This window comes from Monodon monoceros, unplaced genomic scaffold (assembly GCF_005190385.1).
Source record: "Monodon monoceros isolate NGI ecotype Baffin Bay Population unplaced genomic scaffold, NGI_Narwhal_1 Super_Scaffold_21, whole genome shotgun sequence".
Taxonomy (NCBI): domain Eukaryota; kingdom Metazoa; phylum Chordata; class Mammalia; order Artiodactyla; family Monodontidae; genus Monodon; species Monodon monoceros.
The window spans coordinates 169,223,843-169,251,684 of NW_021703778.1; the positions used below are offsets into that span (position 1 = coordinate 169,223,843).

General features: G+C 42.7%; 1 protein-coding gene across 3 annotated transcripts in view; it reads left to right on the plus strand.

The window, feature by feature from the left end:
- Nucleotides 1–9,340: 9,340 nt before the first annotated feature.
- Nucleotides 9,341–27,842, plus strand: part of EML1 (EMAP like 1) — an 85,459-nt gene continuing 66,957 nt past the window's right edge. Inside the window, exons 1-2 of one of the 3 annotated variants that reach the window (XM_029239535.1) lie at nucleotides 9,341–9,518; nucleotides 26,519–26,654. In XM_029239535.1, coding sequence (XP_029095368.1) covers nucleotides 9,362–9,518; nucleotides 26,519–26,654 — 293 coding nt within the window. In that variant the 5' untranslated portion in view covers nucleotides 9,341–9,361. The remainder of the gene's footprint in view (nucleotides 9,519–26,518; nucleotides 26,655–27,842) is intronic. The other 2 variants (XM_029239533.1, XM_029239534.1) reach the window with 2 other exon arrangements.

The following is a 27,842-nucleotide window of genomic DNA, read 5'->3' on the forward strand; positions in this document are numbered from 1 at the left end:
TGTTAACAAAACGCTAATTTCTAATTAATTTTTCAGTGCTCTTTTGCATCACAATGTTCAGGCAGCACATAGAAGTCTTGACGGAAAAATGTTAAACTTGAATTTGCTTTGGTCATCTGTATCAGTAATAATAATGACAATAGCTTACAGCTTACATTTTGAGAACATTTACTATATGCAAAAACAGATCCCAAGTGCTCTCTCTATATTAACTCATTTAGTATTACGACAACCCTCTGAGGTAGATAACTGCTGTTGCTCCCCAAATGGAGAAACTGAGGCACGTCGTGATTCAATAATTTGCCCTATGTCACGTAGCTAGTAGGTAGTAGGGCTGCAGTTTGAACGCAGGAAGCTTGACGTCAGAGTTCATGCTTTTAATGACTGAAGTACATGCTGGTCCTGCAAGTACTCTCCCACACTAACTTAGCTCTAGAACCGTCCCCCATCCCCCCACCGCCTGCTTCCTGAGGCCGGAGACCTTCCCAGTTAGGTCTGCAATGGCCCAGGTTTGCAGTGACTGAAGGTTTTCGTCAGCTCTGTAGTTGCTCCCAGAGGGAAGACAGATATAAAATACTATCTTATCCTCCCCACTTCTCCCTTCCAATCAGCTTGACATTATGAAGTGGGACTTTCCCGCTTTCCCATCCAGGTCAAAGGACAAATGGAGAAATTTAACAGAACTACTGTCCATTCACAAGAAGTTATCTAGAACTTAAAGGATGGTCTCTTTCTAATGAGCAACCAGTATTCAGTTTTCATTGAAATATTTCTTTGCTGAGATCTCATGGTATAAAAGCAACCAACTTCAGGGCTTCCCTGGTGGCGCAGTGGTTGAGAGTCTGCCTGCCGTTGCAGGGGACACGGGTTCGTGCCCCGGTCCGGGAAGATCCCACATGCCGCGGAGCGGCTGGGCCCGTGAGCCATGGCCGCTGAGCCTGCGCGTCCGGAGCCTGTGCTCCGCAACGGGAGAGGCCACAGCAGTGAGAGGCCCGCGTACCACAAAAAAAAAAAAAGCAACCAACTTCAACAAGCAAATATAATAACCTCTCATTGACAAAGCTTTTATCTCACTTCAAGAAGAGTTTAAGACTTTATCTCACTTGAACTCTCAGAAAGCTGTTTTATTTATGTTATCATTCAACAAAACTTTTTTTTGAGAGAATTCTATGTATTTTAACACAGTGTAGATTGATGTAACTACCACCACCATCAGGACAGAACATTTCCATCACCCCCGCAAAACTCCCCTGTGCTCTATCCCTACCCTAACCCTTGGCAACCACCGATCTATACTCCTTCACTATGGTTTTGTCTTTTAGAGAATATCAGATAAATGGAATCATGCGATGTGTAACCTTCTGAGACTGGCTGTCTTCATTCAGCATAATGCCCTTGACATCCATCCAAATCGTTGGCATGTACCAGTAGTTTGTTCCTTTCTATTGCTGAGCGGTATTCCACTATGTTGCATATACCACAGTGTATACACATTTGAGTAGCTTCCAGTTTTTCCCAAGTATGAATTGAGCCACTGTAAACACTGATGTACAGGCTTTGTATGAATGCGAATGTGCATTTCTCTAGACTAAGAGTAAGTGCTTCGGATTGCTAGATTGCATGGCAATTGTGTGTTTATCTTTATAAGAAACTGCAAAAGTATTTTCCACAGTGACCATACCATTTTATGTGCCCACCAGCAACGTAGGAGAGTTCCATTTGCTCCATATCCTCATTGCATTTTGTTTTGTTAATATTTTGTGTTTTAACCATTCTGATAGGTATGCAGCAATATCTCATTGTGGTTTTAATTTGCATTTCCCTAATGGCTAGTGACAGTGACATCTTTTCATGTGTCTGTCTTCTGTATATCCTCTTTGGCGAAGTGTCTGCTTGAGACTTTTGCCTATTTTTTTCTTTCCTCTCTTTTTTAATCAGGTTATTTCTTTTCTCATTGTTGGGTTTTTAAAGTTCCTTATGCGTCTCAATCCACAGGAAGAGACAGAGAAAAAGGTTACCCCCAGGTTCCTAGCTGAAAAAGTGTGAATTCCATATTATTAGTGTAAAGGATGGAGTACGCAGTTCTAGGAAGGGGTGGAGTGCGAGAAGAGGATTGTTTGTAAGTTCTTACCTCACAGTTTGATTTCTTTAAAGAAATATGTCTTGATACTTTTTTTGTGTGTGTGTGATACGCAGGCCTCTCACTGTTGTGGCCTCTCCCGTTGCGGAGCACAGGCTCTGTATGCGTGGGCTCAGCGGCCATGGCTCACGGGCCCAGCCGCTCCACGGCATGTGGGATCTTCCCAGACTGGGGCACGAACCCGCGTCCCCTGCATCGGCAGGCGGACTCTCAACCACTGCGCCACCAGGGAAGCCCGATACATTTTTTTAAAGAGCTATATAATGTCTCTTCATAAAAGGGTAACAATTTTAGATATGTGTGACTGCTTAATAAGTTCTCTGGGTTATCAGATATTTAATACGTTATTCTCCCTCAGAAGTGCCATTGACACTTGACTTGACATTGACTTAAAAAACATTTCTATGTATGAAACAATTATATTACTTAGAAAGTTGGCAGAGCTCGAATTTCAGGGCAAGACAGAATTATATCCAGTAAGTAGAAGTTACAAGATGGTAGATTTCAATTTCAAAGGCCATGATTATCTGAATATTCCTTATGCTTTCATGTTCCCATGTTTTGTTTAGTTTCCTTTGCCTGGAATGCAAAGGATTCTTCTTTTTTTGGTTGTTTGTTTTGTTTTGTTTTGCTTTTTTGTTTTCACTTGGCAATTTATTGACGATATTGTCCATATTGCTATTTGTGGATCTTACACTTCGTTTAAAATTAATTTCAAACTGCACGAGTAGTACACACACACATATATATAAAATCTTCCTAAAACATTGTAATATTACAGGCAAGTCTAAATTTCTCTTTGACCACCACCTATAATCCCATACTTGCTGCATTCTTCAGAGATGACAATTTGTGCATATCCTTCTAGAACGTTTTCTATACATTTACATACATATAAATGAATATTGTAGAATACATATATTATTTTGTCTTTTTGAAACATGATTCTTTTTCTCAACAAGATGTCTTAGAAATTTATCCATGTTAGTACATGTGCTTCCATCTTGCTCTTTTATTTATTTATTTTAACATCTTTATTGGAGTATAGTTGCTTTACAGTGTTGTCTTAGTTTCTGCTGTATAATGAAGTGAATCAGCTCTATGTATACATATATCCCCATATCCCCTCCCTCTTGTGTCTCCCTCCCACCCTCCCTATCCCACCCCTCTAGGTGGTCACAAAGCCCCGAGCTGATCTCCCTGTGCTATGCAGCTGCTTCCCACTAGCTATCTGTTTTACCTTTGGTAGTGTATATTTGTCAGTTACTCTCTCACTTCGTCCCAGCTTACCCTTCCCCCTCCCCGTGTCCTCAAGTCCATTCTCTATGCTATGTCTGCATCTTTATTCCTGTCCTGCCCCTAGGTTCATCAGAACCAATTTTTTTTTTTTTTTTTAGAATCCACATACATGTGTTAGCATATGGTATTTGTTTTTCTCTTTCTGACTTACTTCACTCTGTATGACAGACTCTAGGTCCATCCACCTCACTACAAATAACTCAATTTCATTTCTTTTAATGGCTGAGTAATATTCCATTGTATATATGTGCCACATCTTCTTTATCCATTCATCTGTCTGTGGACACTTGGGTTGCTTCCATGTCCTGGCTATTGTAAATAGTGCTGCAGTGAACATTGTGGTACATGACTCTTTTTGAATTATGGTTTTCTCAGGGTATATGCCCAGTAGTGGGATTGCTGGGTCGTATGGTAGTTCTATTTTTAGTTTTTGAAGGAACCTCCATACTGTTCTGCATAGTGGCTGTATCAGTTTACATTCCCACCAACAGTGCAAGAGGGTTCCCTTTTCTCCACACCCTCTCCAGCATTTATTGTTTGTAGATTTTTTGATGATGGCCATTCTGACCGGTGTGAGGTGATACCTCTTTGTAGTTTTGATTTGCATTTCTCTAATGATTAGTGATGTTGAGCATCCTTTCATGTGTTTGTGGGCAATCTGTGTATCTTCTTTGGAGAAATGTCTATTTAGGTCTTCTGCCCATTTTTGGATTGGGTTGTTTGTATTTTTGATATTGAGCTGCATGAGCTGCTTGAATATTTTGGAGATTAGTCCTTTGTCAGTTGCTGCGTTTGCAAATATTTCCTCCCATTCTGAGGGTTGTCTTTTCGTCTTGTTTATGGTTTCCTTTGCTGTGCAAAAGCATTTCATTAGGTCCCATTTGTTTAGTTTTGTTTTTATTTCCATTTCTCTAGGAGGTGGGTCCAAAAGGACAAAGGATTCTTCTTGCTTTTCCACCTTGTAAATGTTTTTATCTTTCATGGCCAACCCCCTACTTCTGTTTTTCCAAATACCATTAATATTTCTTCTCTGTGTTCAGTTATCACTCTGTATATTTCTCAGTTATGTAACTTATCACATTGTTTTAGGAATTTGGGGACATTTGTCTTTTCCACCACAGAGAGAGCTTCTGAAGGGCTGTGAATCAGTCATCTTTACATCCCCAGAAACTAATTTGATGTATGCTTCATAAAAGATACCCATTTACACATTTATTCATTCATTTACCAAATATTTATTGAGTTCTTACTCTGTGTTACATATTGGAAACAGAGAGCAGTGAACCAGCAAAAAAGATCCCTGCTTTCATGGAGCTTGCACTTTATTGATGTTTTAGAGAACCAGCCTTTGAGTTCATTGATTTTCTTCAGTGCTTGTTCATGTTTTATTCCATTGATTTCTGCTCTTTACTCTTTCCCTTTCTTTTGCTTGATTTGGGTTTAATTTGCTCTTCTTTTTCTAGTTACTTAATGTGATAGCTGAGAATCATTGATTTGAGAATACTCTCCTTTTCTAATAGAGATTTTAAAGCTATTAATTTTCCTCAAAGACCTACTTTACCTGCAACCCATACATTTTGATATGTTATATTTTCATTATCACTCCACTTAAAATTTTTTCTATTTTCTCCTGTGATGTCTTCTTTTACCTAATGATTATATAGAAGTGTGTTGTTTAATTTCCAAAATTTGGGGGTGTTTCCTTGTTCTCTTATTGTTTTTGATTTCTAATTTATTGTCACTGTGGTCAGAGAACATACTCTTTCAATCTTTAGGTTTATTCAGGTCTGTTTCATGGCCCAGAATATGACGTGTCTTGGTAAATGTACCATGTACACTGCTATCATTGGCTGTAGTTTCTTATACATATCAATTTAGTCAAAGTGGTTTATAATGTTATTCAGATCGTCTGTCTTTACTGATTTTTTAAATCAGTTGTTCTGTCAGTTGCTGAGAAAGGGGTGTTAAAATCTTGAGGAATAACTGTGGAATTGTCTGTTTCTCACTTTAATTCTGTCAATTTTTGTTTCATGTATTTTACTTACTAATTTTTTAAATTCAATTCTTAAATTTTATATTGGAGTATAGTTGATTTACAATGTTGTGTTAGTTTCAGGTATACAGCAAAGTGATTCATTTATACATACACATATATCCATTCTTTTTTCAGATTCTTTTTAATAGTTATTATAGAATGTTGAGTAGAGTTCCCTGTGCTATACAGTAGGTCCTTGCTGATTATCTGTTTTATTCATTATGCATAGTAGTGTGTATATGTTAATCCCAATCTCCTAATTTATCCCCCCCCCCACTTCCCCTTTGGTAACCATAAGTTTATTTTCGAAGTCTGTGAGTCTGTTTGTTTTGTAAATAAGTTCATTTGTATCACTATTTTTGGATTCCACATGTAAGTGATATATGATATTTATCTGACTTACTTCACTTAGTATGATAAACTCTAGGTCCATCTATGTTGCTGCAAATGGAGTTTCATGTATTTTAAAGCTCTGTTATTGGGCATATTTTTCATTGCCTTTCTGATAAGTTAATACTTTTTTCATTATGAAATGTCCTTCTTTATAGCTGGTAATACATTTTATTTGACATCTATTTTATCTGATATTAATATTGCTACTCCAGCCTTCTTATGCTTACTATTTGCATGCTATATCTTTTTCTCCATTCATTTACTTTCAGTCTATCTGTGTCTTTGCATTTAAAGTGTGTGTCTTGGGCTTCCCTGGCGGTGCAGTTGTTGAGAGTCCGCCTGCCGATGCAGGGGACACGGGTTCGTGCCCCGGTCCAGGAAGATCCCACAGATCGGCTGGGCCCATGAGCCATGGCCGCTGAGCCTGCGCATCCAGAGCCTGTGCTCCGCAATGGGAGAGGCCACAACAGTGAGAGGCCCGTGTACCGCAAAAAAATAAAAAATAAAAAATAAAAAAATATAAAGTGTGTGTCTTGTGGTCAGCATATAGTTGAGTCTTGCCTTTTTCCCCCCCCTGAAATTCTCAAAGGAAGAAGAAAAAGGAAAATGCAAAAAGAAAAGAAGTCTTGAGCTCCTTCAAATATTTATCATTTCCAGTGCTCTTCATTCTTTTCTGAGGGTCTGAGTTTCCATTTTATGTAATTTCCCTTTACTCTGTAGAACTTCCTTTAACTCCTTGTAATGCAGATCTACTGGCAATAAATTCTGTCAGTTTTCACTTATCTGAAAATGCCTTAATTTGCCTTCATTCTTGGAGGATATTTTTGCAGGATATAGAATTCTGGATTGAATTTTTTTTCATCCAGTACTTTAAAGATGTTGCTTCACTCTCTTCCAGTCTCCATGGTTTATGACAACCAGCTATTAGTCAGATTGTTGTTCCCTGTATAGTTATATATGTTGTTTTTCTCTTGCTGCGTTCAGATGCGTACTTTATCTTTGGTTTTCAACAGTATGATTATGATAGACCTTGAGGTGGTCTTTTTTGTGTTTATTTTGCTTGCTTTTTGCTTAGCATTTTGTAATTTTACATTTCTTTCCTTTATGGAACTTGGGATGTTTGGGGCCATTATTTTTCAGATATTTTTTTCTGTCCTGCTCTTTCTCTTTTTATATTCCAATTAAATGTATGTTGGACTGTTTGAGATTGTCTTAACAAGTCCCCAGGGCTCCGTTAATTTTTTCCCTCTGTGTTCTTCACCTTGGATACTTCTGATTGATCTGTCTTCAGATTTGCTTGGTTTTTCATCTGTCACGTCTGTTAATTCCATTTAGTGAATTTTTTATTGTCATAAATTATATTTTTCAGTTCTTGAATTTCCATTAAGTTCATTTTTCATTTCTATCTTTCTGCCGATACTTCCCACTTCTCTCTGAAATTTTCATTCATTGAAAAAAATACTGATTTTACATATAGAGGATAGTCTTGATAGCCATTTTAAATTCCTTATCTGGTAGTTCCAATGTTTTGTTCATTTTGGAGTTGGACTCAATTCATTTTCTTTTCTCTTGAGAATGTGTTCCATTTCTTGATTCTTAGTATGTTACTAATTTTGGATTATATCCTGGACATTATGAATGTTAAGTTATGGAGATTCTGTATTCTAGTATTTTTTCTCTGACAAGTATTGTTTGTTTCAGTGGGTACTTTAATTGGGCTTGAACTGCAAGCTCTGCTTTGAGTCTATTCCATGCATGTGTGATTCACAGGTCAGTCAGAGATATAAAGAGGTAGAGTTTGGGGATCCCCTCTCTAGTTTTTTTTTTTTTTCCTTCTGGGATTTCCCCACTCTTTTTAGTGTTCATGGTTTTCAGACTTCACTTTTTTATTTTTTAAGGACAAAAAGGCAACAGGGTTTTCTGAGTGTGTCCTCACCCCCGTTGTATACAACATTTAGCCCTGGGCTCAAAGCCGTGAAAAAGGGAGTTTACTTGTATAGTTCCCCATCTCCCTTCTACCAAGTGAGTGCAGACTCCCACCAGAGTCTATATGCTTGTGTCCACGCTCCAGTACTTCTGCTGTTATTTGTATAATTTCCAGGCTTAACAGTTACCTTCTGCAGCGGGTGCTGCTCAATAGGGGTTTCTCATACCCGGAAGCAGAAGAGACCCCATGATGCTTACATGTTAATTGGGAGACATAGACAGGAAGCAAACAAGCAAGATGATTCTAGGTCATAGTGATGCTATGAAAGAAAGAAAGAAGGTAGACATGACTGAAAGGAACAACTTAAAGGAAGGTTATTAGCAAGGTTCTCTGAAAAACTTCCATTTGAGTTGAGACCGAAAGAACAGAACTTGGTCATGAAAAAAATCTGGTTGAGAAATGCTTCCGGCAAAGGCAACAGCAGATACCAAATCCCTAAAGTAGGAGAGAAAGGGCAGTGTGGCTGGAGCATGGGAAGAGAGGGGCAGAAGGAATGTAAAATGAGGTTGGAGAGGTAAGGAAGATCATGACGGGCCCTGGTAGACCTTGGTAAGGACCTGGGAGTTAGTGCCTCTAGATAAGAAACTATGATCACTCTAGCTGTAAGGGTGTGCTTACCAAACAGATTTGACCACTCCTATTGCTTTGTCCTTAAGAGTCTTGACTGGAAGATAGTATGGCCCTGTGATTATCTGCACAACCTGTCAGCATCACTGGAACAAAAGCTAGAAGACCATGCAGTCAGTTTCTGCCATGTGGGAAGTTGTAGTACCTGTATTCTAATATCCACTCTAGTTCTGAGGTTCTCTGATATCACGGAAAAGAAAATGGCCTGAATCTACAAACATATCATGACAATTAAAACCACAGTTTAAAAAAAACATGAAAAGCACAAACCTAGAGAATGAAAAGATGGTAGCAGAATGAAGCAGTGCAGTTCTTCGTAATTTTAAAAGATTTCACACGGGGACTTCCCTAGTGGCACAGTGGTTAAGAATCCACCTGCCAATGCAGGGGACACAGGTTAGAGCCCTGATCCAGGAAGATCCCACATGCCCTGGAGCAACTAAGCCCGTGCGCCACAACTACTGAGCCTGCACTCTAGATCCCGCGAGCCACAACTACCGAGCCCGCGTGCCACGACTACTGAAGCCTGCACGCCTAGAGCCCATGTTACAAAACAAGAGAAGCCACCACAATGAGAAGCCTGCGCACAGCAATGAAGAGCAGCCCCCGCTCGCCGCAACTAGAGAGAGCCTGCGCACGGCAATGAAGACCCAATGCAGCCAAAATATAAATAAATAAATAAATTTTTTAAAAAAAAGAGAAAAAAAGATGTCGCGTGAGATCTGCCTACAAGCAGTGGTCTCCAGCTTTTAAATATTGTTGTGTTACATAATAGCAACATGTTGGTGTGTGTTTCTTAGTCTGGTTTCTCTGGGGAGCAGCTGAGACTCATTTGCCCCTTTCCCTCGGTCTAGATGACAGCGCTTCTGCCGCCAGTAGCATGGAGGTGACAGACCGCATCGCCTCCCTGGAGCAGAAAGTCCAGATGCAGGAAGACGACATCCAGCTGCTCAAGTCGGCTCTGGCCGATGTGGTTCGGCGGCTGAACATCACCGAGGAGCAGCAGGCCGTGCTCAACAGGAAAGGACCTACCAAAGGTGGGCATTCGAGACTCACGGGAATTGCGCTTGTGGCACATTGGGTTTTTTTTCTTTCATTCTGAGTATCCTTATTTGTTAATTTGATTGAAGTATAGTTGATTTAGTGTTGTGTTAGTTTCAGGTGTACAGCAAAGTGATTCAGTTGTACATACCTATATATCTATTTCTTTCAGATTCTTTCCCCTTATAGGTTACTATAAAATATTGAATATAGTTCCCTGTGCTATACAGTAGGTCCTTGTTGGTTATCTGTTTTGTATACAGTAGTGAGTCTATGTTAATTCCAACCTCCTAATTTATCCCTCCCCCTCCTTTCCCCTTAGGTAACCATAAGTTTGTTTTCTATGTCTGTGGGTCTATTTCTATTTTGTAAATAAGTTCGTTTGTATCATTCTTTTTTAGATTCCACATAGCAGTGATATCATTTGATATTCATTCTTGTTTGGCTTACTTCACTTGGTATGATAATCTCTAGGTCCATCCATATTGCTGAAAATAGCATTATTTCATTCCTTTTTATGACCGAGTAGTATTCCATTTATATATATACACCACATCTTCCTTATCCACTCCTCTGTCCATGGACACTTAGGTTGCTTGCACGTCTTAGCTATCGTAAATAGTGCTGCAGTGAACATAGGGGTGCACGTATCTTTTCGAATTAAGGTTTTCTCTGGATGCCCAGGAGTGGAATTGATGGATCATATGGTAGCTCATTGCAGATTCTTGCTCCAGCAAATATGTTGCTCTCTTAATATTGACAGAGAACCCAAGCTTAGAAAAACAGTGAAGCAGCCTTAGGATTGTTGAAATCATCACACAAAGTGTGACAGTATTTTTTGGCTGGACGTTGGTGAATTGTAGCCCAGCAGTGCACAGTTGTAGGTGACCCGTAAATGCTGGTTGAGTCAAGGAAGGAATGTCCACAGTGGACCAGAGAACTGTCATTTATCCAGACTCTCTGGGATAGAGAGAGCTTGCAAAACAAAACCGAAAGCCAAAGCAAACACAATTCTTTGGGCCCCTGTGGAGGCTGTTTCACCTAGAAACTTTTGGCAACTCTCATCTCTTTCTCTGTCCTCAGTTTAAAGATTTTTATTTTATTTATTTAGTCCTTTGGCTGCGTTGGGTCTTCATTGCGGTACGCGGGCTTCTCATTGCGGGGGCTTCTCTTGTTGTGGAGCATGGGCTGTAGGCGTGTGGGCTTCAGTAGTTGTGGCACTCGGGCTCAGTAGTTGTGGTTCGCAGGTTCTAGAGCACAGGCTGAGTAGTTGTGGCGCACAGGCTTAGTCGCTCCGCGGCATGTGGTATCTTCCCAGACCAGGGCTCGAACCTGTGTCCCCTGCATTGGCAGGGGGATTCTTAACCACTGTACCACCAGGGAAGCCTGTCCTCAGTTTACACTGTTGTCCAGTTCAACACAGCAAACTGTTACTTGATCACATGCCACATGTGAAGCTCTGAGTTGAGGACTGGGACCCAGAGGCGGGCAGGCCCCTCCCTGATTTGCTCAGAACCCTGAAGCTCATCGCCAACTTTCCCTCCGCCTTGTAGCGAGTAAGCTCATTTGGGGCAAAGCCTCCTGTTTATTTTAAAGCCCTTTTTCTTTTGCCCAGAAGATCATAGCCTACAACAGAATTCTATACCTATAAATAGTGGATTTCTGGCACATTTAAATCACCATTTCAGTTCCCAGTGGTGCCTGGAAACAAAACAAAAAGCAATATTTGTGCTTAAAATAACGTTGTAGTGACCCTCTTCTTACAATTTTGGAAATAAAACGCCTCGTAAAAGCTTCTCTCCTAGTTAGTGCCCTGACGTCTGCTTTCAACCAATACGCATTGCTCATCTTTTGCCAGAACGGCTTTTCCTCATGGCTAACTCTAGGAAACAGAATTCATCTTGGCTGTAAAATTCCTTTAGTTAAAACATTTTGAGTCTGCGGCATGTAAATGTCCCCTTAAAATTAACTTTCTTATTTTGTTTGGATTTAACAAATTATTTCACAGTTACCATCTTTTCCTTGGAGTCAGGAGAGGGTACTGTCTTGATGTTGCATATGTTAGTTTTTTCTCTGATCTTGGATCCATTTTCATACGTTTATGGAAAGAAATCTATTTCCTTGTCCTTCAGGATAACTATCACCAGCTCCATGTGAGATATACACACTGGGCGATGTCTACATTTCGAATAATCTTTTTAAATAATCTTTTTCTCCTAAGTTACAAAGCAATTAGGGTGTTTTAAATAGAAACCAGGTTATTCTAGGTATTCTTGACCTACTCGGCTTTCCAAAAATAAATCTGATGACTGCCTATCCTAAAGGGTACATTTGAAGTCGCTGCTTTATATACAACTCCAGGCTTCTAAAACTTTTATTTTTAGAAAAAGGAGGGGGAAAAATAATACAAGGGGACTGCCCAGGAGTTTTATTTTCTTGATTGAGAGTAAAGTTTGAATTTTGGAAACTTTTAACTTTTTTTCATAGTTAGATCTGATGTTTCTTTATAACATTATTTTCAAAAGTGAAAATAAACCAAAGCACGAGAGCCAAAGTCACACCAAGAAACAGAAAAAAGATTGTAAGAGAGCTGGTGAGCGGCGTGCCCTGAATTCAGTGGGCTGTGGGCCCCCCTACTTCATATGCAGTTAGAGGGTGGTGGGAGCCGAGGGGAGAAGGGGGAGTGATTCCGTAAGAAGCCCTGGGTCGCTGCTTCTCTTTCAGAGAGTGCCATGTTGGCACGGTATGTACACCCCTATCTGGACAGCTGGCACTCCATAACCGTGGCTTAGTTAGGGGATATTTAGACAAGACAGCTTTGAGACAAACCTCCTCTGGTTCTTAGAAGGCCGCATTATTATTATCATTTGCCATCCTTTGGGATTGCCATCCTAATACAGGCTTGAAGTAGCCTGGACACGTGGCATTCTAATTTTTAAATATCAAATGATTTTTTCCCCCAAGGTTAATTGTCAGAAGCTTAGGGCTCAGTGTTTCGAGCTTCTGGTGCACATCTTTGTGCCGTTTTCCCAGTGACAGGGACGGCTGTGCCACAGGGAAACAGGCTGCCTCGGAAGGCAGTGAGCATCCGTGTGGGTCAGCTTAAAGGAAGTGCATGGTGAGCACAACATCCCCTCTGCAGCCATCCTGAACCGTTAGACTGCAGTGTCCGCTCACTGGCCTTAGTAATTGCCTGGGAGACCACGGATAATAACTCTTATCCTTTCCACGACGGTACTTCACTTATTTGAAGAAAGGTGTTCTGACATCTAAACTTTCACTTACTTTATCACCATTCTTCATATGACTTAACTAGTACACCAGTGAGAACTGCAGTCTCATGAAGATAATTCACTAACAGATCAAGTTCGAGGCCTCCTGAAACAGAGGAAAGATTGTGGCCGACCCTGTAAAATGCGAGGCCTGTGGACACACAGTTTATAGAGACAGAGTTATGTCTCAGACGCTACCTTTTCTTGGTAGCCCTCTTCTGTGCCCGGGATTGGCTTTTTGTGCTAATTTTCCGTCTCTTTTTAACCCAGTGATACTGCCCTGGGTTTTAGGATTGCTATTCTCCTTTTCCTTTGCTTTTGTTATTAAAAAAAAAAAAGACATATGAAGAACTTGTTGCCTTGTCATGCATCTCGACTGTAGAGAACCTCAGCCTGCAAAGTTTGCTTTGTTCGGGTGGGATTTACTTTCAGATAGGAAGATTCGGGGTGTTCTAATTATACTGAGCTTGGGCTACCATACAGTGGAGAGAAGAGAATCAAATAGTTTCTGGAGGCCTGTATTCTTAAAATTCTTGCCGATATTAAAGTTTTTTTCAGTATTGTGGTTGGACTGGGGGCACAGAATGCAGTGAGCAGACACCGTTTCTTTGCTATTCTGAGTGTAAATACAGAAAAGCGTGTGATGAACAAGGGAGCTCCTTGCAGAATTACGTATATTGGAGAAAAATTGTGTAGGAAACAGTTGAGCAAAAGCAAGCAATAGGGGCGTGGCCAGAAAACTGTGGATCCTCGTATGATGGAAAGCCATGTAATCTTTAAAAGTGTTTGTGTTCCCGGTAACAACAGGAAAGATGCTTGTGTATTATATTAAAAGGCAGAATCAGGATATAAAACTGGATATGTTGTATTTTTCAACTAAATAGACAAAATCTATGCAAAGAAGAGTGGAGAGAAGTATATACCAAGAGTTCTCTTTCTTTTTTCCTGAGTGGAAGGATGATGATTTTTTTTTTCTTTTACTTCATTCCTAAATGTTCTTTGGTGTGCATTCTTTAATAAGCAGAAGGAATTTGTGTTTTAAAAATGACTCCTTTCTTAGCACTGAAGCTGATCTTCACTGCACCAAGGTCAATAGCAGAGCTCAGAGCAAATGTCCGGAGGCTGGAGCGTGCTCATGTGTGTTCTCGAGAAGACAAGGAGGGGCTTCCCTGGTGGCGCAGGGGTTAAGAACGCGCCTGCCAATGCAGGGGGTACGGGTTCGATCCCTGGTCTGGGAAGATCCCACGTGCCGCGGAGCAACTAAGCCCGTGCACCACAACTACTGAGCCTGCGCTCTAGAACCCACAAGCCACAACTACTGAGCCCACGTGCCACAACTACTGAAGAGCCAGTGCTCCACAACAAGAGAAGCTCCTGCAATGAGAAGCCCGCGCACCGCAACGAAGAGCAGCCCCCGCTCGCCACAGCTAGAGAAAACCTGCGTGCAGCAGCAATGAAGACCCAATGCAGCCAAAAATAAATAAATTTTTTCAAAAAAAGAAGAGAAGGAATCATGGTGTGGAGTTAACTTCATAATAGATCCATTGTAGACATGCACGGCTAATTTCCATTTCAGTGCTAGGGGAGTGTTACAGGATTTCAGTGTAAAATGTAGGTTAAAATATGCTCATTGTCCCATGTATGTGGGGATGGTCTGCTTCGCTATGCATTAACCAGCAAGAGTTCCTGTTTCTCATTTTAGATTCTGCTTGGGAGTTCAGACTGTCTTTGGCAGCTTGCCTTTTAAAAAACTTGAATGCACCTTTTGCAAACCTTTCTGTTCTTTATATTAATAACCCCATTAATTAACAGATCGGAGAGTGAATAAATATAAGCAGAAACCTTCAGCTGGAGATGCTGACAAGCAAGACAGTCCTGTTGTTCCAGGACATCAAAATCTGTTCTCAGAATTTAGTCTCTGCAACTGGTGTTGAAAGCTGACTGCAGGTTGTCTTTTTTTGTTTGTTTGTTTTGTTTTTCTGGGTTTTTTTTTTGCGGTACGCGGGCCTCTCACTGCTGTGGCCTCTCCCGTTGCGGAGCACAGGCTCCAAACGCGCAGGCTCAGCGGCCATGGCTCACGGGCCCAGCCGCTCCGCGGCATGTGGGATCTTCCCGGGCCGGGGCACGAACCTGTGTCCCCTGCATCGGCAGGCGGACTCTCAACCACTGTGCCACCAGGGAAGCCCTGCAGGTTGTCTTTAAGTAGCCTCTGCTACATTAACACTTAACCCTGATAGTCATAATAATTCTTGCAGCTACCATTTATTAATTGGGTGGGTACAGGCCTTTGCAATAGATATTTTGTATGTATTAGCTCATTTTACCTCTCCACAGCCCTTTGAGGTAGGTATTATTGTGCCCATTTTGCAGATGAGAAAGCAGCCTCTAGGAGATGGAATAATTTGCCCCAGGTTACACAGCTGGTTATGGAAAATCTGGGACTAGACCCTAGGGCCTGGCTGAACATACTTTCTTTCTGCCATCTGTGTTGCTTGGCTGTGCATATGCCTCTTAGCAGTATTATTTAAATTAGCATTATTCAAATCAAACCAAATATTTAAGGAATGAATAAGTATATGACTTGAAATGAGTTTTTTTCCAAGGTTTAATTTGATTTGCAAAGTGTCCCAAATACAACAAATCATATTCAGCGTATAATTGTATAAAATATTGTATCATAGTCCTTTCACAAATTTTATTAGCTAGGTGCAACTAACAAATGAAAAAATTTTAAGTTCTTTGCAGTGAATGAAATTAATGAATATTTAACTTAGTTCTTTATCCTGGTTAACCAAATTAGCAATTTTTCCCTCTCTCTCGTCTACTGTGCTTTCTCCTTATCTTTCTCCTTACAAATTGGCTAATTACAGAAAATAACTTGTGCTTTCTTTTAGACAGAACATGCTATAGTTACTTCCATTTTCCTCTTTAATTACCTTCCCCAGTTTAAATAGGTGTTCGTTAGTGATTTATAGAAAAGGCTTGGTAGATATATTCAGTTTTTCAGAGACTGAGAAAGATTGTTTTTAAACGTTGTCTTATGAAAATGTTGAAATGCATATAAAAGTAGAAAAAAGCGGGCATGTGCCACTCCCTATGGGTGGTCTTTTGTTTTACAAATAATTGGCCTTGTGTGTATGGCATTTTTTATTTTTGCCAGTATATCTTTTTTTTTTAACATCTTTATTGGAGTATAATTGCTTTACAATGGCGTGTTAGTTTCTGCTTTATAACAAAGTGAATCAGTTATACATATACATATGTTCCCTTATCTCTTCCCTCTTGCGTCTCCCTCCCTCCCACCCTCCCTATCCCACCCCTCTAGGTGATCACAAACCACTGAGCTGATCTCCCTGTGCCATGCAGCTGCTTCCCACTAGCTATCTATTTTACGTTTGGTAGTGTTTACATGTCCATGCCACTCTCTCACTTTGTCACAGTTTACCCTTCCCCCTCCCCATACCCCCAAGTCCATTCTCTAGTAGGTCTGTGTCTTTATTCCCATCTTACTCCTAGGTTCTTCATGACCTTTTTTTTTTTTTTTTCTTAGATTCCGTATATATGTGTTAGCATACGGTATTTGTTTTTCTCTTTCTGACTTACTTCACTATGTATGACAGACTCTAGGTCCATCCACCTCACTACAAATATCTCAATTTTGTTTCTTTTTATTTGCCAGTATATCTTTAGGATAGGTTCCTGGAAGTGGGATTGCTGGATCCAAGGATAAATGTATCTGTAATATTGCTAGGTATTAGTGACGGGAACCTTCCCCAGCACATAAATAATTATCTACTTTGTCTGACAATTTAGCAAAAGCAAGTTGCCTTCTCCAATTCCAAATATAGACATCTTTTCAATTTCGAAGTAGATAATTAGGAATTCTGGGTTCATAATGGTCAGGCGTGTTAAAGTTAAACTTTGAATTTCTATACATAATCACATACGTGGTCATGCTTTGCATAATTAAATTTATTGTGGGGCTTCCCTGGTGCCGCAGTGGTTGAGAGTCCGCCTGCCGATGCAGGGGACGCGGGGTTCGTGCCCTGGTCCGGGAGGATCCCACATGCCGCGGAGCGGATGGGCCCGTGGGCCATGGCCGCTGGGCCTGCGCGTCCGGAGCCTGTGCTCCGCAGCAGGAGGGGCTGCATCGGTGAGAGGCCCGCGTACCGCAAAAAAAAAAAAAAAAAAAAAAAATTATTGTGAAACCTAATGGAAAGCTTTACTTATCAAATATTGCACACTGAGTTATTAATGTGATGTCAGTTAAAGGGATTTCTTCATCTTTAGGTTATGACAGTATCATAATAGTAAGCATTAGTACATTTGACCACCTGTACTGGAATTTCTATATTTACATCTGCTGTAGTTTTGGAAATATATTGCCACAGATAGTACTTCATGGAAGTCTGAGCATTCCAATCCTCCCGTCTAGAAAGATGAAACCTTTTTATTTCAGGCATACTTGTGAATGCTTTAGACCTGAGATTCTGAATACCTTTGTTAGAGATTTTTAAAGATTTTTTTGATGTGGACCATTTTTAAAGTCTTTATTGAATTTGTTACAATATTGCTTCTGTTTTATGTTTTTGGGTTTTCTTTGGCCACGAGGCAGGTGGGATCTCAGCTCCCTGACCAGTGATCGAATCCGCACCCCCTGCACTGGAAGGCGAAGTCTTAACCACTGGACTGCCGGGGACGTCCCATGTTAGAGAGTTTCAGTTCCCACACTCTGGAGTCTTTTTTTTTTTTTTTTTGCGGTACACGGGCCTCTCACTGTTGTGGCCTCTCCCGTTGCGGAGCACAGGCTCCAGACGCGCAGGCCCAGCGGCCACGGCTCACGGGCCCATCCGCTCCGCGGCATGTGGGATCCTTCCGGACCGGGGCACGAACCCACGTCCCCTGCATCGGCAGGCGGACCCTCAACCACTGCGCCACCAGGGAAGCCCTGGAGTCATTTTTCAGGGATGTTAACTTGAGGTACTTTATGGGGACCTTATACTAAGTAATACGCACGGTAACCGGAAACTGGGGGCCATGAACACTGTGCATGTGACTGCATCTGTCCCTCTGACGAGGCCTGTCCACTTCAGTGGCTCCTCTCCTTCACTTCTGGTGGGTTGGTGGGTCTAAAGGAACTTATGCAGTGTGAAAAGTCCCACAGAAACTCGGGTGTTTCTCTCCTGAACACTCTTATGACATGAATTAGGATCATAGATTTCAGAGCACGAAGAGCCACCCTTAGAGCATTTATAGACTGAAGTCTTTCCTTTATGGGTTAGGGAAATGGGGCCCAGAGGGCCTTGCCTGCGGTCGCACTGCCAGTCGAGGACACACTGGAATTCACACCCTGGCCCCCGACTCCCAGACCTGAGCTCCTTCTGCGCTCTCCTCCCCCCTCTCACTTTGCCTGGGCACGAGTCTGTGTGTGTGCCGGATGATGCAGTGGGGACACTCACTGGACCTGATTCTGCCTCAGGCACCTTTGCTCATAACTGAAATCCTGCATTTAATTTTTCTCACATTGTATTCAAGATACGAGATTGCATCCCCGTGTCCAAAACAGAGCATTTCATCATCTGGGCGTGGCCGTAGGGTAATAGCTACCACCTTTTACGTGCTGCTTACATGAAGGGCACTGTGTAGCTTGCCACTCCTCATTCCAAAACCTCACAGCAGCCCTGCAAGGTGGGCACTGTTATCCTATTTTACAAAGAAGCCGAGGCTTGGAAAGGTGACTTGCCCAAGGTTACATGATAAAGCCGAGTTGAGAATGAGTAGGTCCTAACTCAAGACTCTTTGCCCTTTATTCCTCTGTGCTCCTCCAACCATCCCGATATCCCTTCCAATGAATGCATTCTAAACATATATCATGTATCACTCATTCTCCTTTTATTTTGAGAAATTCTCCTTTCAGTGCTGTGTGTCTATGTTTTGCCCCTAAGAACAATTAAAATAATTATTTTTTTAAAAACCTTTAATGGGGCTTCCCTGGTGGCGCAGTGGTTGAGAGTCCGCCTGCCGATGCAGGGGACGCGGGTTCGTGCTCCGGTCCGGGAAGATCCCACATGCCGCGGAGCGGCTGGACCCGTGAGCCATGGCCGTTGAGCCTGCGCGTCCGGAGCCTGTGCTCCGCAATGGGAGAGGCCACAACAGTGAGAGGCCCGCACACCGCAAAAAAAAAAAAAAACTTTTATGAACTGGAAGAATGTCTCATATCTTGGTGTCGTCTCAAAGCCAGGGATCCATTTATCTTAGCACCTGATGAGCAGGAAATTGTGTTTGAACCTTCCCTGGTGCCGTTTCTCTTCTGCAGTTTCTGAGATCACTTGTCTGAAAAATGACTCATTATGGCTCTTCTTGTGTCCTGCTGTCCTCATGATCCAAGCTAGTACCTGTTCAGATTGGACATTAGGAGATACTGTTTTCTTCCAAAACTTTTCTTTATGGTGGCAACATTTTTTCCTTGAGTGGCTAATCATGTTTAGATATGGAAACATGAAAGACACCTGACGTGATGTTGTGTGCAAAATAGGTATTTAGCAAGCATATTGGTGTAGTTGTGATGCTATTTAAAAAGTTAGTGGTCGGGCTTCCCTGGTGGTGCAATGGTTGAGAGTCCGCCTGCCGATGCAGGGGACGTGGGTTCGTGCCCTGGTCCGGGAAGATCCCACATGCCGCGGAGCGGCTGGGCCCGTGAGCCATGGCCGCTGAGTCCGCGCGTCCGGAGCCTGTGCTCCGCAACGGGAAAGGCCACAGCGGTGAGAGGCCCGCGCACCGGAAAAAAAAAAAAAAAAAAAAAGTTAGTGGTGACAAAAAGCCAAAGATATTATCAAGATAAGGATGTAGTGGTGATTGGATCTTGCCAAAATGAGAACCTTTCCAACTTCTTGTCACTCCAAGTGTGGCCGCCACCCCCCCTCCCTCCTTCTCCCCCTCTTCCTCTCCATATCCACTATTTTTCTTTTATGATTTCTCATTACAACTTTAACAGTTCTGTTTGCTTTTGATGCTACTCTGTTATATTTTAATGTGTAAGGTTTATTATGCCCTCTGAGAAGGCCCGTTGCATGCAATTGATGTTCTTTTTATGGGCTTTAAAAAAGTCCCATTTCCTTTTTGGGGAGAAGGACAATACTAGATTATTATGAGACTGAAGTTTGAAATTATGACTCAAGGAAAGATAAAAAACAGTGACTCAGACGGACTTCCCTGGGGGTCCAGTGGTTGAGACCCCGTGCTTCCACTGCAGGGGGTGAGGGTTTGATCCCTAGTCGGGGAACTAGGATCCCGCATGCCGTGTGGCACGGCCAAAAAATAAAATTAAAAAAAAAAAACACAACAGTGGGGCTTCCCTGATGGCGCAGTGGTTGGGAGTCCGCCTGCCGATGCAGGGGACACGGGTTCGTGCCCCGGTCCGGGAAGATCCCACGTGCCGCGGAGCGGCAGGGCCCGTGAGCCATGACCGCTGAGCCTGCGCATCCGGAGCCTGTGCTCCGCAACGGGAGAGGCCACGGCGGTGAGAGGGAGGCCCGCGTACCGCAAAAAAAAAACACAAACCAACAGTGACTCAGAAATGGCAACACAATGCCTTTTCTTGAAAGTGGGGTCTTTGTTCTCGAAATTTAGTGCAGTCTGATCAACAAATGCATGTTGAACACCTTCTGTGTCAGCATCCCAGGGGCTGCTGCTGTCGTGGAGCCCCCGGGCAATGGAGTGGACAGGAATAAACAATGTGAGGACAGCGGCAAAGCAGGGACCAGGGGAGCCCAGGAGGCTCGCCCGGCCTGGTTTGGTGGGCATGTAAGTGGGTGAGGCAGGTCCTGGCCCAGGTGCCGGAGAGAAGCTGGGGGCCAGGCATCTTCCATCGGCCCCTCCAGGCCCTTTCCTTACCCTCCTCCAGCCAGCTCTCTGCCCCGGCAGCTGAGCTGTATGGACCACACCGCTCTCTGCTCCAGTGAGGTTTGAGCACGGGATCCCTAGCTGGGGACTGGAAGGAGGGAGAGTGAGGTCAGAGGATCCACCCCCAACTCCTTCCACATGGGGCCCCTTGGCTTGGCTGTGTCCCCACCCCCTGGATGTAGCTGCTGCTTCCCCAGCAGCGTCTCTCCTCATAGGGTCTGGTGACCTCCCTCCCCTTGGCCCTGCAGGCATGGGATTAGCTATAGCTGTGCTGCTGTCAGCCTAGGAGATGGGGCAGTAAGCCTGGGGCTTGGTGTGGAGTCCAGTCCACTCCCCAAGCACACAGAGAAGGATCTAGGTGATGCCCTCGCCCAGCACGGTGTGTGCACCCACTCTAACTGGGGAAGTAAGACTAGCCCGCCTGAAACAACAGTCCGTAATCAGGCACTCAGTTGTGAGCTACAGACTGACGTGTGACAGAAGATCAGAGCGGGACAGCCAGGGAGGCCTGGGCTAACGAGGAGAGGCCCTTCGAAGCTGGAGGATGGTAGAGACCAGTGGTTCTCAAAGTGTGGTCCCTAGAGCAGCCGCGGCAGCAACCTGGAAGCTGGTTCGAAATGCAGAGTCTCAGGCTCTGCCCCAGACCTCCTGAATCTGGGGATGGGGCCCAGCGATCTGTATTTTAACTCCAGGGGATTCTTCTCCACAGAAACAAGCTAAGGAGGTGGGAATGAGGCAGGATTTGCTTGTTGGGGGTGGGGGAGTGGATATTGGATCGCCTGGGTGCGTGGTGGGAACAAGAAAATCGGTGGAGAGAGTGAGCTCTGATCACTGAGGTTGCAAAAGAGCACAATGATAGCGAGTGGCCTGGGAGTCGGGGGACGTTGTTCTCTTCCCTCCCTCCTCTAGGCCCGGGTGTGAAATGGAGCTGGACCAGTCGTGTTGCCCCAGCTGGACAAGATAACACGTTTCAAGTTGTTACCACTCTACCTGGCGCCGGGGACTCGGAGCTGCCATCATTGTTTCAGCTTTTGCGTTTTGGTGGGTTCCGCTGACCTGTCACGTGGTGTAGCAGGTTGTCAGGAGCCGTTGGCGACCATGGATGAGAGGGATGTTTTTAAGGAGAGTCGCCTGAACAGAACCGGCCAAGTGCGCTGGGAGACCAGCCCTCAGTTCTAGGAGCTGTGCTGGGGGAGCCACTGCAGAGATGGTAACTGTGGATTGAAAGACGCCCAGCAAGCTGATACGCATACTGTAGTCACTGCCTAGGGCCTCTGTTGTGAGTTAGTACAAACAGAAATTGATTCCCTCACCGCTCTGGAGACCAGATGCCTGAAGTCAGTGCCACTGGGCTGAAATCAGGGTGCTGGCAGCATTGTCCCTCCTGGAGGCTCTGAGGGAGAAACTGGCCCATGCCTGTGGCCGGGCTTCGTGGCTGCTGTCTGTCCTCGGCTAGAGGATGTGCCACTCCAGTCTCTTGCCTCTGTCCTTACGTGGCGAGCTCCTCCTTATGCATCTTCACCTGGGCCTCTTTTTTTCCCCTTAATTTATCTTTCTGAAGTATAGTTGATTTACAATGTTGTGTTCATTTCTGCTGTACAGCAAAGTGATTCAGTTATTCGTATACATACATTCTTTCTTTTTTTGTATTACTAGTCTTTTTTTTAAACATCTTTATTGGAGTATAATTGCTTTACAATGGTGTGTTAGTTTCTGCTTTATAACAAAGAGAATCAGTTATACGTATACATATGTCCCCATATCTCTTCCCTCTTGCGTCTCCCTCCCTCCCACCCTCCCTATCCCACCCCTCTAGGCGGTCACAAAGCCCCGAGCTGATCTCCCTGTGCTATGCGGCTGCTTCCCACTAGCTATCTGTTTTACATTTGGTAGTGTATCTATGTCAATGCCATTCTTTTTCATATTCTTTTCTGTATGGTTTATCACAGGATATTGAATATAGTTCCCTGTGTTCTACAGTAGGACCTTGTTTATCCATTCTATATATAATAGTTTGCACCTGCTAATCCCAAACTCCCAATCCATCCCTCCCCCGCCCCCCTTCCCTTGGCAAACACAAGTCTCTTCTCTATGTCTGTGAGTCTGTTTCTGTTTCGCAGATAAGTTTATTTGTGTCATATTTTAGATTCCACATGAGTGATGTCGTATGATATTTGTCTTTCTCTGTCTGACGTACTTCAGTTAGCACGATCATCTCTAGTTCCATCCATGTTGCTGCAAATGGCATTATTTCATTCTTTTTTATGGCTGAGTAGTATTCCATTATATGTACATATATACACATGGGCTTCTTAAAAGGACACGAGTCATTGGACTCAGGGCCCACCCAAATCCAGTATGACCTCATCTTAACCAATTACATCTTCAAAGACACTGTTTCCTAATAAGGTCACATTCTGAGGTTCTGGATTGACGTGAATTTCGGGGAGGACACTAACACAGTACATGTATTTTAAAAAAAAAAGAATGGAGACTGAAATGGTAGGTGAAGTAGAAAGAGGAGATAGAGATGAGGTGAGGATGGCATTTCTTCCTACTTGGGAAGGGTTCTGTCCCGGCAGAGAGCGGACCTCAGCACGGGGAGCAGATTGTGTGTGTTAGGAAAGATTCAGGATCTCTGTTTTGGAACTGTGGTATTTTCACTGTGGAATATTAGCTCTGAGCGCTGGTCTGGGCCCTTGGCTGGAGCGGGTGTTCAGGGGATGAAGAAAGAGAGAGCTTGGAGAGAGTGGAGAAGGGTGTTCTGCTCTGGCTGGAGGGGCCTGACTGTGGCTTTTTAAACTCTCTTTCACAGTTAAAAAAAAAGGTAGTCTGGCCCTCAGCTTTAGGGACTGAAAAGTTTCAGTATATTAAAATTTCGACATTCTAGGCACTTTTGTCACTGGTCGTGTTTTTAAGAGCCTGCACTGAGGTAGATTTAATTCTGGGATGAACAAAATAAATTCTGCTAGCATCTTAAAATAAACTTTTAATTTTAGAGTAGTTTTAGATTTACAGAAACGTTGCAGGCAGAATACGGACGGTTCCCGTATCTCCTGCACCCGGTTTCCCCTACTGTTAACATCTTATATTAGCATGGCGCGTTTGTCACAACTAATGGGACGATATTGATACATTATTATCAGTCGAGGGGCATACTTTATTCAGATTTCCTTAGTTTATCCCTTATGTCCTTTTTTGGTCCCAGGATCCCATTTGGGATTATATTTAGTCATGGTGCCTCCTGAGGCTCCTCTGAACTGACAGTTTCTCAGATTTTCCTTGCTGTTGAAGACCTTGACAGTTCTGAGGAGTACCGCTTAGGTCATCCATCGACTGTCCTTCAATTTGGGTTTGTGTGATGTTTTTCTCACGATCAGACTAGGGGTGGGTTTAGGGAGGAAGACCACAGAGGTCAGGTGCCATTCTCATCACATCTACCGAGGACGTGTACTGTGAACATGACTTACCGCTGTTGATGTTGACCGTGATCACCTGAGATGCGTTTGTCAGGTTTCTCCTTCTCGCCACACCTCCGCACTGCGTGGTTTAGAAGGAAGTCACTACGCACAGCCCACAGGGAAGGAGTGGAGAATATGCCCCACCATCTCAAGGACAAAGTATCTACATAAATCATTCAGAATTCTTCTGCCTGGGGATTTGTCCTCCTCATGTATTTATTCCATCGTGCATTTATATCAGTGTGGACCTGTGGATATTTATGTGATAGTTGGGGGTATAACCCAGCACTACTTTATTTATTCTGTTGCCCACATTGTTGCGGCTTTGGCTCTTCCCATTGGCTCCTGGGTCCCTTTGCCACACCCCCCGTCGGTGTGGGTTCTGTGAGCACTTCCTTACTTTCTGGCACCCTAAGATGCTCCAGGCTCATGTTGGATATTCCCTGTCTCAGCCCTGGATTCAGGTGCTTCCCCAAGGAGCCCTGGTTCCTTTTGCTGTAGAATGGTATTAGGAACCCAGGTTTGGGCCCTGGGTCTCTCAGCAGACAGAGCTGGGAAATAGATGTGTTTATACAACCCGTGTACGCAGACTTACCTATAATTACGTCTCTGTGTGTCTCTGTCTCTGTTAAGCTAGACATGAGTTCACACTGATGTCTCCTCTTCTCCATTCCACCTGGTTCATTCTAGCCTTCCCCCCTTGCTGGTCTGTAACCTCCCTCTCCAACAGTGAGAAGCCTGGCTCCTACCACATGGCCCTGTGGGAAACAACTTTATCAACTAGAATACAGTGCTTATGTGCAGTTCCTTTTGTAGTCTTCCAGTCTCTGCTCATTACCAGAATTACTTTGTCTGCACCTTTCCTCTCCACCCCCTTCCGTGAGGTTACGTTGCATGTTTGTAATGCAGTTAGATTCTTTTGTCACAGTCTGCATTCCGTCATGGGGTTCCCCTATCTCCTTATTGACTATTATTGTATTTGCGTGTATTAAGGTTCACTCTTTGTGCTGTAAGGGTCTGTGGGTTTTGACAAATGCATAGCATCACACATCCAGCACTACGATACCACACAAATGCATAGCATCACACATCCACCACTACGATTTACCACCCTGAAGAATCTCTGTGCTTCACCTCGTGACACCGCCCCCAGTCTCTGGCAACCACTGATCCACTTTCTGTCTCTGTAGTCTAACCTTTTGTAGAATGTCACTTTAAATGGAATCTCGCAGTATATAGCCTCTCAGACTGGCTTCTTTCACTTGGCAATATGAATTTAAGACTCAACCATGGTTGTGTGGATTGGTTCATTCCTATCATCACTGAATCCTATTCCATTGTCTGGATGGACCACAGTTTGTTTATCCATCACCAATTGAAGGACATCTTGGTTGCTTCCAGTTTTCACAGTTATAAATAAAGCTGCTATAAATATTAAATGAAAGTTTTGTGTAGACATAAGTTTTCAACTCATTTGGGTTAATACTTAGTGTAAGCACAATTACTGGATCCTATGGTAAAATTTATAAGCCTCAACTTTGTAAGACACTGCCAAACTGTCTTCCAAAGTGGCTGTACCATTTTGCATTCCCACCAGTAATGAAGGAGAGTTCCTATTGCTCTGCATCCTGGCCAGCAGTTGGTATGTTGTCTGTGTTTTGGATTTTAGCCATCCTAATAGGTGTAATAGAGATATCTCATTATTGTTTTAATTTGCATTTCCCTAATGATAAAAGATGTTGAGCATCTTTTCATATGCTTATTTGCCATCTGTATATATTCTTTGGTGAGGTTTCTGTTCAGATCTTTTGCACATTTTTTAAATTGGGCTATTCATTTTCTTATTTTTGAATTTTAAGAGTTCTTTTTATATTCTGTATACAACTCCTTTATCAGATACGTGATTTGCAAATATTTCCCCCAGTCTATAAATTGTCTTTTCATCCTCCTAATGATGTCTTTTACAGAGCAAAAGTTTTGTTGTTGTTTTAATTTTAATGAGGTCCAAGCTATCAATTTTTCCTTTCATGGATGTGCTTTTGGTATTGTATCTAAAAACCCATCACCAAACCCAAGGTCACACAGATTTTTCTCCTATATTTTCATCTAGAAGTTTTAGTTTTGCATTTCACACATAGGCCCGTGGTCCCTTCTGAGTTAATTTTTGTGTAAGGCCTGAGGTTGGTGTCTGGGTTCATTGTTTCGGCACCATTGTTGAAAAGCTCCCTTGTCTTTGCACCTTTGTGGATTCTGCTAGCATTTGAAATGGACGTCCTTTTTCTTTCTACATTATCTTAAGTCCTGTAAGGAGTTCCCTTGAAAAGGCGAAAGTTCTGATTGCCTTTTCTGCTTGTCTTACAGCAAGACCACTGGTGCAGACCTTGCCTTTAAGAACCACCGTCAACAACGGCACTGTGGTACCAAAGAAAGCCAGTGGCTCCCTGCCAGCCCCTTCGGGGGCCAGGAAAGAAACCGCTGTACCTGCCACAGCCAAAAGGTAGGCAAGAAGCGCCTTACATGAACTCTGAAAGCAGTTCTGGCTCAGATGCTAAAATAAGTATTACTCTTTTATATGACACTTTAATAAAATTTCTCCTTTGAGTTAAAGCTTATAAAAGCACAGTATTTGGTGTGTTGCCAAAACAGGAACCATGTCGATTTATTAGTCTGCGTTTTTTTAGTTGTAGTCATATAGTCTTTGAAATCTCATTCACTAAAGCCGCAGTGCAGCATTTTGTGTTTTTACTTAAACTTCTCTTTTGAAAAAACAAGTGGGAGTATATAACCTATATAAAAAATGAATATGCTTGGAATATAGCAAAATTCAGATTGCTGTACTGAGCTTAAATTTTTATCAGTAAAATTTGGATAAGCTCGTACTTTTAAATGATGCCTAACAGTGGAGCTTCAGATGTTTATGTTTGTCAGAGCATAGGTTGCTCTTAATTTTCTATAATTTCATAGTTGTCATATTAAAATTGTATATTTTAAATGCCAGGCCAGTTTTCTAAATTTTTGTGCCCTAAAAAAATGAACTATCTGGTAGTAATATAGCATAGAAAACCTTAAAGAAATTCTTTCTGCAGTGCTACCTCATGGGCTTGTTAGAAGAACTCGTAAAGCTCATGAAAATGCTAACTTGCTTTATGTGCACTGGGGATTCTGGGTGTGAGTATGCTCTGCGGTGTGCTGGGATACCCGTTGGGCTGGTGAGGGTACGTTTGATGCTGCATCGTGACTCAGAATGAAAATGTAACAATCCCGTCTTATCTTTTAAATATATAGTGTTTATACATAAAGCTTTATCCTTCGCCAAGCAAACTTGCATTGTGTTCCATCAGATAGAGTTTCATGTACTTACTGTTTGTGAATTTTAAGAAAATTGGTTTTGCAGGGCTTTTTAGAACTTTAAAATGAAATTCTCAGCCTCATTTCATCCCTTTTTAATACTTCTTTGAATCATTCATTTATAATCAACATGAAATGACCTTCTGGATTCTAATTGGCAGCAGTAGATATGGACTGTCTTTTATTCATCTAGATGTTATAAGATTGACACTGACTTTTTAAGTTTCAGGTTGCCATCTGTTACCAGTTCTTTCTTCTTTTTTTTTTTTAATAGTGGTAAAAACCACATCACATTAAATTTACCATCTTAACCATTTTTAAGTGTACAGTTCAGTAG